The 12,014-nt window shown below is 40.6% G+C and overlaps 1 protein-coding gene across 3 annotated transcripts in view; it reads left to right on the top strand.

Annotated features, from left to right (window-relative positions):
- The window catches only part of syk (spleen tyrosine kinase), a 42,262-nt gene extending 36,107 nt beyond the window's left edge, over positions 1-6,155 (top strand). For all 3 annotated transcript variants that reach the window (XM_084745868.1, XM_084745869.1, XM_084745867.1), the window contains 3 exons: positions 5,402-5,542; positions 5,640-5,752; positions 5,851-6,155. In XM_084745868.1, coding sequence (XP_084601994.1) covers positions 5,402-5,542; positions 5,640-5,752; positions 5,851-5,923 — 327 coding nt within the window. In that variant the 3' untranslated portion in view covers positions 5,924-6,155. The remainder of the gene's footprint in view (positions 1-5,401; positions 5,543-5,639; positions 5,753-5,850) is intronic.
- The last annotated feature ends 5,859 nt before the right edge of the window (positions 6,156-12,014 follow it).

Here is a 12,014-nt window from a genome sequence, read left to right as displayed (position 1 = left end):
GACAATGTTAAGGCTCTTTTGGAGGAAGAACCGGGAGAGGGGATTTCTGATGAGCTTTGGGAAAGTATTCTTGTTGTAACATTTTATTTATAATGATTTGAGATAAACAGGACCAACAAAAGTGCAGTACGAGGACAGTAATTAAAATAAATACAAATAAAGACATACTATAACTAATAACAGTGACCCCAGTCCCACGTCCTTCGTCTCCCCCATGGAAAGAGGAAAAAATAAATGAGTACAGGTTAAAATACAACAAGAAAGAGAAGTGAAAAAGAAGAAAAAGCCCACAGACTCACAAAAGGAATATAGATAAGAATTTAACCAATTAGAAAAGTATTCATCAGTGGTGGACAAAGTACTCAACCCCAGTACTTGAGTCAAAGTAAAGATACTCCTGGTCAAATATTGCTCAACTACAAGTGAAAGTTGCTCAGTCAAAATTTTACTTCAGTTAAAGTACTAGAGTACTTGCTTTTAAAAATACTTAAGTATTCAAAAGTACAAATTACAAACTACATTTTCTAATATCAATACATTGCTGTATTGTTTTGGAATTATTTCTCTTTCTCTAATTATAATAACATCTTGAGATTTCATTTTGTCTTTCTCCTGATGTCACCATTACAGAGTTTAGTTTGAATGAAAGAGGGAGAACTTGCTTGGTCTTGTTACAGAGCACACCTGAATGACATATTTCTGCTTTTACATCAATCTCAGTTGAGAGCAGGTACTGTGATTGGTTTCCTTCTGTGAGGAACACAGCATGTGGCCAGATGCATTTTAGAAAAAGAAAAAAACAGCAACAGCTGACCTCAAAACTGTGCTTAGAGCAAAAGTAACAAGTAACAACAACCTTCCTAGAAATGTAGTGGAGTCAAAAGTACAATATTTGTCTTTGAAATGTAGTGGAGTGAAAGTCAGAAGTTTCCAAAAAAACAAATACTCAAGTAAAGTACAGATACTCAAAAAATGTACTTAAGTACAGTACTCAAGTAAATGTTCTTCATTACTGTCCACCACTAGTATTCATTGATATTTAATCAGTAGTCATGGCAGTAACTGCACCTCACTTAACATGGTTTGTTTGGCGGAGACAGTTGTTGAACAAGGAAACTTACTTAAAGTGAGAGAAAAATTACCCAAAAAAAAAGAAAAGAAAAGAAAATTAGGAATTTTGTTTTGTTGTTTGCTGTTTTGTTTTGTATCTTATAAACTACTAATGATTAATCAATTGTTAACATTTTCAACTATTGGTTCAGGAAAATGCACAAAATTTGCAACCCTAGTTTGGAGAGATGATTGTGACATCAATAGTTAAAAATAACTGATACTCTGAGTAGTTTTTGAGACAAATACTTTTTACTTTTACTGAAATATTATTCTATCACCAGTACTTTTACTTGTAATTGAGAAATATTGTAGTAATGTATCAGTACTTGTACTTCAGTACAGATTTTTAGTACTCTATCCACCACTGAAATCACCAATAGCTCCCACACTCTGTGGATAAAGAACATTTTTGATAATACAGCTGGCTCTGGCTGAATGTCTTTGTAGCACGGCAACATCCTGCTCTTGTTACTAATCAGGGCCCCAGAGCCTTCGTAAGGCTACGTGCGTCATAAGTTGTATCTTAAGGTCTCCCTTAAGCTTACGGGCTGTTTCCCAGAGTCTCCTTAGCTAAGATATATCTTCTGAAGGTATATCTTAGGAAGGGCGGTCTGAACCACTCCTAAGATGTCTCTTAGTGATGCGCTCCGTTCATCCTAACAGAGTTTTACCTTTATTAGACCAAAATTATGTTTTTCAAATGGACAGTTGCAGTATAATTCACATCTAGACTCCTTGCGCAAATTACATAATTAGTTTAAAATTAACCTCATGAAAAATAATAATGAATAATGAATATTATGAAAAAAATATTTTTATTTATTTATTTATTTATTTATTTATTTATTTATTTATTTATTCGTTTAATGGAGCTGACTAACTGACGATATGTTTTTTCTGACTAGGCTACAGTCTGTTCCCCACCACTTTGACAAATTGATTCGTCTAATGAGACTGGAAACTAATCAAGCGGGTATCACCAGCTATATAAGCGACCATGTGCATCGCCTCTGCTTGCTTCATTGTGGACTAGATTATGGCTGTAGTACAGCGTATCGTTGCGCTAAATCAAATGAACCAAAGGCGTCGCCGTCCGCGTAGTCATTTGGTTCATGTCAACTATTTTATAAGGGCAAACTTCAGTCCGCTTTATGTCCTCTCAGACAGTGCAATCCTGTCCCAAGTACCGGCTGCCACGTGACGAGATCCTGAATCTGCTTGCACTTGTGTCCCCATACAATTAGAGCTACCAAGTGTAACTTCGCTCTCAGCCCAGAGGTACAGCTTTTGTACGTGCGTGTACCTGCGTTTTTACGCAGTGGGTAGTTTCTTGGAGGTGGTGGGAGTCGGATTCGGGCTGAGCAAGGCATCGGTTTCATGGAGTGTGGAGGCTGTGACCAAGGTCCGAACATCAAGATTCCAGCGAGGAGAGAGGGCATCATAGAGGCACACCAGAGCTTCCACGTTATGGCTGGCATTCCCCAGGTGATTGGACTGGTGGATGGGACCCTTATCCCCGTGTCCAACCCGTCCATGGACGACCAGGCCATCATATTTTCATCCTGCGTAAGGGATACTCCGCCATCAACACCCAAGTGGTGATGGACCACAGAGGGCTCTTTGTGGATGTTGTTGCCAAGTGGCCCGGCAGCACGCACAACAGTTAAATCTGGGCCGACTCGGCTGTGGGACAAGATGCTGCCAGAGGAGCGTGCAGCAGAGGATTTTTTCCTCGGGGATAGTGGCTACCCGCTCCGAAGCTACCTGCTGTCATCGTTGTCACACAACATTGCTGTGCGTGCGCGAGCACGTCTTCCTCCGGGGGAGAATGAAGGAGAAGATGACGACGCATAAGATGATGGTGTCAACCCCCCGCCCGAACATCATTTTTGCCTGAAGTTCCTGATTTTTTTCTCCTCCACTTTTCCTGTGCAAACAGTCCATGTCCCACAGTCACCAAAGCATCACAATTGACCTTTATTTCTCCCCACAATAAGCCCACTATCATAAAGTGTGGCACCCAAATTCATTTTTAAAACAATTAGCCAATAAAATGTAGGGTGGCCAAGATAGGCAAAACTTGCTGTGTGACGGACCTTTCCTCATATGGACATGAGTGAATCTCTTGAGCGCACTTGGTGCGCTTCTGCAGCTCAGCTTTGTCTCTGGGAGACTGCAGAAGCGCGCTCAAGAGACCCCCCATACCCCTTTGTTCCCAATCTCTAAAGTTAAGTTTTAAATAAATGAAAAGTTGCAGAGATGTAATCACATATCAAGCGTTGCCCTTCATTTTAACAATGACAAGCGGCATGGTTTTACCGCAACTTCAAAATGTTTAAACTACACAAGCAACCTCATTTCTCCCCACAACAAGCGTTATCAGTTTTACCATATATATAGAGAGAGAGGACAACATGATGTAGAACATAAGTAGGATGGGGATTTTGCATGAAACGGTGCCACAACACTTGACTGGACGGAGATTTGGTTTTAAAACGCTGTTTTTTAAAAAATACCTGTGTATGTGTGGACTAGGTTTCAAATAGTTTAGCAGCTTCATTAAATAGTACCTGCAAAACGCCAGTGTCAACATCTACAGTGAAGAGGCGACTCCGGGATGCTGGCCTTCAGGGCAGAGTGGCAAAGAAAAAGCCATATCTGAGACTTGTCAATAAAAGAAAAAGATTAATATGGGCAAAAGAACACAGACATTGGACAGAGGAAGATTGAAAAAGGTGTTATGGATGGACGAATTGAAGTTTGAGGTGTTTGGATCACACAGAAGAACATTTGTGAGACGCAGAACAACTGAAAAGATGCTGGAAGAGTGCCTGATGCCATCTGTCAAGCATGGTGGGGGTAACGTGATGGTCTGGGGTTGCTTTGGTGCTGGTAAGGTGGGAGATTTGTTCAGGGTAAAAGGGATTTTGAATAAGGAAGGCTATCACTCCATTTTGCAACGCCATGCCATACCCTGTGGACAGTGCTTGATTGGAGCCAATTTCATCCTACAAAAGGACAGTGACCCAAAGCACACCTCCAAATTGTGCAAGAACTATTTAGAGAAGAAGCAGGCAGCTGGTATTCTATCTGTAATGGAGTGGCCAGCGCAGTCACCAGATCTAAACCCCATTGAGCTGTTGTGGGAGCAGCTTGACCGTATGGTACGCAAGAAGTGCCCATCCAGCCAATCCAACTTGTGGGAGAGGCTTCTAGAAGCGTTGGGTGAAATTTCTCCAGATTACCTCAACAAATTAACAGCTAGAATGCCAAAGGTCTGCAATGCTGTAATTGCTGCAAATGGAGGATTCTTTGATGAAAGCAAAGTTTGAAGGAAAAAATTATTATTTCAAAAACAAATCATTATTTCTAACCTTGTCAATGTCTTGACTATATTTTCTATTCATTTTACAACTCATGGTGGTAAATAAAAGTCTGACTTTTCATGGAAAACACAAAATTGTTTGGGTGACCCCAAACTTTTGAATGGTAGTGTATATCTTAGAGACCTTCGTAGAACGCTAAGATACATCGAAACTGGGAAACGCGGCCCAGAACATGGAGCTCATCTATGAACATCTCAGTGTTCCCTTGTTTTCTCTCATCCTCAGAAGAAAAAATATCATGTGCATCAGAATAAGTGACAGAATCCAGGCAGCCTGCAGTCTGAGCCTGCAATCTAACCAGCATGACATGAAAAATCACATCCATTAATGCAGTCACTCCCAAAGACTGGGTCGTGATCCACAGGTCACAGGTCCCCAAATAAATAATATACTATGAAGAAAACTCAAATTTAAGATTTATATCTGCAAGACAACTTTTATAAAGAATTTAAACGTGTATATTGTTTTACTGATGAGGGGAAAAACAAGAGCCTGTTAATTCTGCTAAATGCACTCATATAATTTATGAAGTAGGCTAAAATGTCCATGTTATTGTCATGATCAGAAGAAATAAAAACAATGCGATGGCCTGTAAACTCATTTATTTTTCATTTAAACATGTTTGTGTTTTCAAAGAATTAAGATAATAGGGTGATGCAAAAATGGTCATACAAAATGGTCAGGAACATTCATTTATGCAGAAATGAACTCTCCAGAATTTATTGATAAGGCTTATTGTGACTATGGTTGTGATGGCATGTCATTTCAAGAAATTGGGTCCCCAGGAAAAAAGTTTGAGAAACACTGCTCTAATGTGTGTGTGTGTGTGTGTGTGTGTGTGTGTGTGTGTGTGTGTGTGTGTGTGTGTGTGTGTGTGTGTGTGTGTGTGTCTCCTCCTCCAGGCCAAGGGTCATGGGAAGTGGCCGGTGAAATGGTACGCTCCTGAGTGTATAAACTACTTCAAATTCTCATCCAAGAGTGATGTGTGGAGCTTTGGGGTACTGATGTGGGAGGCGTACTCATTTGGCCAGAAACCATATAAGGTATGTCAGCTAAACCATTTTTCCTTTCAGAGGTGGGCTCCTGAGCAACGTCTACCTGATGGTGTCAGCTTTAATCTGAACAAATCTCTGATTACAGGGAATGAAAGGAAATGATGTCATGCAGATGATTGAAAGTGGAAACCGTATGGAGGCCCCAATGAACTGTCCACCAGAGATGTATGACCTCATGAGGACATGCTGGACCTACAAGTAAGTGACAGGTTGTCTCTACGTCTTTACAGTAATCAGGGCAGTGTGTGTTAGCAGAGCTTCTTTTTGATAACTACCGTCTGTTTCATGTTTTGTAGAGCGGATGAGAGACCTGGATTTACTGTTGTGGAGCCAAGACTACGAGAGTATTATTACGACATTGCGCAGTAATTCTTCACATGGATGTTATGAGAATATGCAAACTATTGATTGATGTTTAAAATGGCATTTAATCACATATGAAACATGCTATGAATTATACATGCTGTTGTAAAATACTGGAGGATTTACTTTAACTTTTCAACATAATACACCATAATTATGCATTTATTTTATTACTTGTCTTGTTTTGCTGACTGTAAACATTATGACGGTTGTAATAAACAGATACAAGTCCAGCTTATTCTGGGATTAAACATTCATGTTGCAGCCAACAAACACAACTGATAGATTTGTTAGATGTAAGTACAATGTATGCATTACAGCTATACCACTGCAGTGTCATTAGAGTTAAACCAAAACTCCTTGAATTACTATAACTTATAATTAATGCTAAAACCTGTCAGTGTATACACAATTTGGGCAGAGTCAGTTTCCAGGAGATTCACTGATATTCAAAATATAAAATAAAAAAATATAAAAGTAGAGTTACTCCACAAAAAGAACTCTGATACATACACGTACATATACATACACACACAGTCACGTAGGGGACCAATGGTGTGTCTTCCCCAAGCTACCAGAGGCCTGGGAGTTTGAGGGTTCTATGTAGTATCTTAGCTGTTCCTAGGGTTGCGTTGGAAACTGCTGGTGCCACTCTCCTAGTCTGTGGGTCACAGGCCCCACTGCTACCATCATTTCTGGAACCACTGTTGTCTTCACTCTCCACATCTTCTCCAGCTCCTCTTTTAGCCCTCGGTATTTTTTTAGCTTCTCGTGTTCCTTCTTCTGATGTTGCAGTTGTTTGGGATTGTGACATCTATCACCACTGCCTTTTTCTGTTGTTTGTCGACTGACACGATGTCTGGTTGGTTAATCATCACCAGTTTGTCAGTCTGGATCTAGAAGTCCCACAGGATCTTGGTTCGGTCATTGTCAGCCACCTTAGGAGCTGTCTTCCATTCTGACTGAGGACCTCCAGCCTGTACACTATGCCAGCTACTTGGTTATGGCATCCCATGTACACTGTTCCTGCCTGCATCTTGCACCCTGCTATTATGTGCCGTCTCAGGAGCATCTTTGCATAGCCTGCACCTAGGGTCCTGTCTGGTGTGGTAGACCCCTGCCTCTATTGATCTTGTACTAAGTGCCTCCTCTTGTGCTGCCATGATTAGTGCCTCTGTGCTATATATATATATATATATATATATATATATATATATATATATATGTATATATACATACATTTTCTTCTGCTCATCCGGGGCCGGGTCACGCTCATCCGGGGCCGGGTCACGGGGGCAGCAGTCCAAGCAGGGATGCCCAGACTTCCCTCTCCCCGTACACTTCCTCCAGGTCTTCTGGGAGGATCCCAAGGCGTTCCCAGGCTAGCTGGGTGACATAGTCATTCCAGCGTGTCCTGGGTCTTCCCCGGGGCCTCTTCCCAGTAGGGCATGCCTGGAACACCTCCCCAGGGAGGTGTCCAGGAGGCATCTGATATAGATGTCTGAGCCACCTCAGATGGCTCCTCTCGATGTGGAGGAGCTCCTCCCGGGCGACAGAGCTCCTCACCCTATCTCTAAGGGAGTGCCCTGCCACCCTGCGGAGGAAACTCATTTCAGCTACTTGTATCTGAGATCTTGTTCTTTCGGTCGTGACCCAAAGTTCATGACCATAGGTGAGGGAACATAGATTGACCGGAAAATCGAGAGCTTCGCCTTTTGGCTCAGCTCCTTCTTTCCCACAACAGACCGGTGCAGTGACTGCATTACTGCTGCCGCCGCACCGATCCATCTCTCAATCTCACGCTCCATCCTCCCCTCACTTGTGAACAAGACCCCAAGATACTTGAACTCCTCCACTTGAGGCAGGAACTCTCCTCCGACCCGGAGGGAACAAGCCGCCTTTTTCCGGTTGAGAACCATGGCCTCGGACTTGGAGGTGCTGATTCTCATCCCAGCCGCTTCGCACTTGGCTGCAAACCACCCCAGTACATGCTGAAGGTCCTGGTTCGAAGGGGCCAACAGGACAACATCATCTGCAAAAAGCAGAGATGAGATCCTGTGGCCCCAAACCGGACTCCCTCCGGCCCCTGGCTGCGCCTAGAAATTCTGTCCATAAAAATAATGAACAGAACCGGTGACAAAGGGCAGCCCTGCCGGAGACCAACATGCACTGGGAACAAGTCTGACTTATTGCCGGCAATGCGAACCAAGCTCCTGCTCCGGTCATACAGAGACCGTACGGCCCTTAGCATATATATATATGTTTATGTATACACACAGGTGTGTGTGTATATGTAGTTTGGATTTTTGCTGAACTATCTCTTAAATTGGTTACTGCAGTCTTAAATTAGTTTTATATGCTCAGAGGCGTTGTTCACAGACTCTCTGAGGTATGCCACTGTCCAATGTGAGACTTTTCGGAAATATGCCACAGACATTTTACATTACATTCCCTTCCTCAGAAATCATTTGGAAAGTCAGTTTTTGGAACACATTTTGAATCCAGCATTAACACCCAGAAATACTTGCTAAAGATCCTTGGAATGGCAAATTTTATCATTTCTACTTTAGACAGTTGGTTGTCTTTTTAGTTTGATTTTTGCTTTAATGCATTCTGTTTTTGCAATATTTCATTGTGCATCTTCCATCTCAGATTGAAGGGTTACTTACAAATCCACACAGAGTCAGAAGAACAGTTGACTTTTTACTTTTGTCTCCAAGCAGACAAATATATGGAAGCCAATTTTCATAAGAGTCAAATTATGAGAGAAAAGGCTGACCTTATGATTTTTTTCTCATAATTTTGATTTTTATCTCAATCATTTTCTGTCTCGTCACTTTGACTTCTTATCTCATAATTTATAGAACATATTCACCGTATTGCTCTGTATTCCAGTACAATACAATGAAAATAATAAAATTCTAATCCTCTTTTCATACAGCAAAATGAAGTCCTTCACAAAGAAAATCCTTTTGCAGATCAAAATTAGGATCCACAGAAATGTCCAAAAAAATCCAAACATCCAAATATTCCAAATTAATGTTCAACAGAGCTGTATTCATCCTCACTAGCTGTAGACAGCCTCCTTCCTTCACAAACTGTTAATCAATCAACCTTTTCATCTGCCAGTAGGAGGCACACTTTCCCAATACAAGCCTGCTCATATACTGACAGTTAAACAAACATAGGGAATAACAGAAAAAAAATTACAATTTATGAACAATTGGCATGTATAAACAATAGTAAAGTATAATATGATGATCAGCACACACCAAAATGTTTTTGTGCCTCTACTGAAATGTCTTAAGAACTTAAAGTGGACAAAAGCCTGGAGAACACATATTAACACATCAACTCAAGATTCAATCAACTGCTCAGATCAATGTCTTGTTGCCTCATATCTCAAGTTTTCTCATTTCATACTTTTCCTCCTTCATTATTTTTCTCACTTTCTCTTTAACCTTTTTCTTTCTTCCTCTTTTCCACTTCCACTTCTGTCCTCCTCTCATCAGTCCTTCACTCCTCTCCTCTTGACTCATCATACATTTTGCTCCTCTCTTTCTCTTAACTTCCACACAGTCACAGCTCAGTACTCCACTACTACTTTGTCAGTTAAACAGACTTTTACAAGTAGATCTAAAGAGAAAACAATGATGTACAAAAAAAAAGACAATATTTATTGAATAGAATGTGTAGAATGTATAGAATCTGAAGATAAGTGAATATTGAAATAAATAATAACTATTAAAATATATAAAATGCAGAAAATTGTAAGACATAACACTGAGCTTTGGCTCTGCTGCTTGGTAATTAGTCAGTTAATTGATTTTAAATTCAATATTTAATCAATAATCAGTCACTGTTGGAGCCACAGTAATATTTTCTGTTTCTTTTGTTTCTTGTTTTATTAATTAGAGGTAATTATATGTAAGTAGAAATGCAGTTTTGTTGTTTGTACACGGGGTGGAGCACTAGGTCAGAAACACAGGTAATATAGTTCAGGTGAAGGTGATGAGCAGCAGGTGTGTGGATGGGGCAAGCAAACAGTTTTTTGACTGCGTGCGGCAGCATGGAAGTTTGGCAATGTGTTGGAACTGAAACTGTTAAATGGATACTTACCTGTGATGGACACTGAACCTTTTTAAGGAAAACCTGCCTGAGAAGTGTAATCAACATATAATGGTTTACCTGTATGTAGGTGATCACGCAGGGGCGGTCCTAGCCTGTTTGGTGCCCTGGGCGAACACCCCCTGTGGCCCCCATGAAGCATTATGAACACTGTTTGATTTTCAAGCGGTACAGTAATGCTGTTAGAGGGATGGGGCTTTGAAAGAAAATAAATGAAATCTGTACTTTATTAATCCCTTCTGGGGAAACTGCATGCTTTCAGTCTGTTGTTATTTTTTTATACATACATAGACCTGTGAACAGATACACGTTTCTGGTTAAAAATCACTAACTTTAATTTCTCAACCCATCTCAAAGAGTGCTGTTCTAGTCAATGGTTAATGGAGTAAAAATAAAAAAAATGTGTTTATTTTCTAACTTACTCCACAGAGATCATAAAACCGTGATTGTAGATGACAATTATCATTGACTCCAACAGACTCCAGGTTTTTTTTTTTAACTCAGGAAAAATTAATTGTGATATTGTGGGCTTGGATTGATAATACTACAAATTAAATGTGCTTTATTTGGAAGCAATTACTGACGCGATTTATATGGCCAACTTATGGTATGGTTACATTATTAGATGCATGCCTACAGCCGAGGCTGGATCAGGGAGAAGGCCTGAATCCCCCGCCCCCCTCCCCCTTCGACAGGTTGTGTGTGAGACTTCAGCACAGCAGCAGCAGCAGGCAGGCGCACTGCTCACTTCTCGCATATGGGTGATAGAATTTAGAAAACACATCGGTGAAAATTATAAGTTTGTATCACGATGACTGGTGACTTTGTGTTTGGCCGCTCCAGCCAGCCAGGCTTCTTACAGTAGGCTATACTAAGCAGAGTTACCAGATAAGAGATATTTCTCTCGCCTAAATATATGGGCGATCTTTGGCGTAGAATTTAACCCCCCCTCACTCTTGAGCAAGTACTAGTAGGCCCTACATTACAGGTAGCAATGAATGCGCCTGGTTGTCTGGTTAAATTTTTAGCAGTCATGACGGAAGACATTAATTCTGAAACCCACAGAAAAATGTATGTTCAATACATAGCCTAAATGGCTAAATCTAATTTATTGAAAACAATACTTTGTGGATGATTTGCCTCCTTTACGGTGTATGGTATTGTCAATGGGCAAATGGGCAATAGAAAACTGATTGGTGCCCATGCAATCCCAAAATGTGCTGGCATGATGTTGGGGCAGTATGGGCGCGCAAAAAAAAAAATAAAATAAAATAAAATAATTGCCAATGCCCGATGGGCATGATGCCACCCCCCGCCACAATGCCCCCCTGGGCAACGGCCCATTTCGGCCATATCAAAAACTGCCCCTGTGAGCACGTGTGAGAATAAATGGGTCACCACACCCAAAGATCCTGGCGTATTGGACATTAGTTTATTGTTGTTGCCAAGAACATGCGTCTGAACAAGTTCTCCCCATCCACCCCTCAGTGGACTTAAATGTAATGTTCGAGTTTTTTATTGAAAGACTCTACAGTCCATTTACTTCCACCTTGCATTTGTTCAGAGTTGTAATCACTGGTATACAGTAACTCAGTACTGAAGTACTGTACTTATTTTGTACTTTACTTGAGTTCAGTTTTATTCAACATTATGTTTCTACACTACATCCTAGAGGAAAATACTGAACTTTTTAATCACAAAGCTGAAAAAGCCTGTTTTCTGACTTTTTAGACACATGGTTCAATGTCTACAGACATTTAATTGTCTTATAGACCATGATGCATTGCTGTAGATTAAACCAGCCAACAGTGGCTTCTAAAGTTGTTAAAATGAGCTCATCCATAAACATCTACAACAGCAAACAGTAGGAACATTAATGCAATAATATTAATCCAGAGACATCATAATAACACTGACAGGAACATTTTACTGCAACATGAATACTTTTACTTTAAGTAAATTTATCTGA

Source organism: Lutjanus erythropterus, chromosome 20 (assembly GCF_056507025.1).
Source record: "Lutjanus erythropterus isolate fLutEry1 chromosome 20, fLutEry1.hap2, whole genome shotgun sequence".
Lineage (NCBI taxonomy): Eukaryota > Metazoa > Chordata > Actinopteri > Lutjaniformes > Lutjanidae > Lutjanus > Lutjanus erythropterus.
Note: the sequence above shows the minus strand (reverse complement) of the source record. Positions and strands in the feature narration are given on the sequence as shown.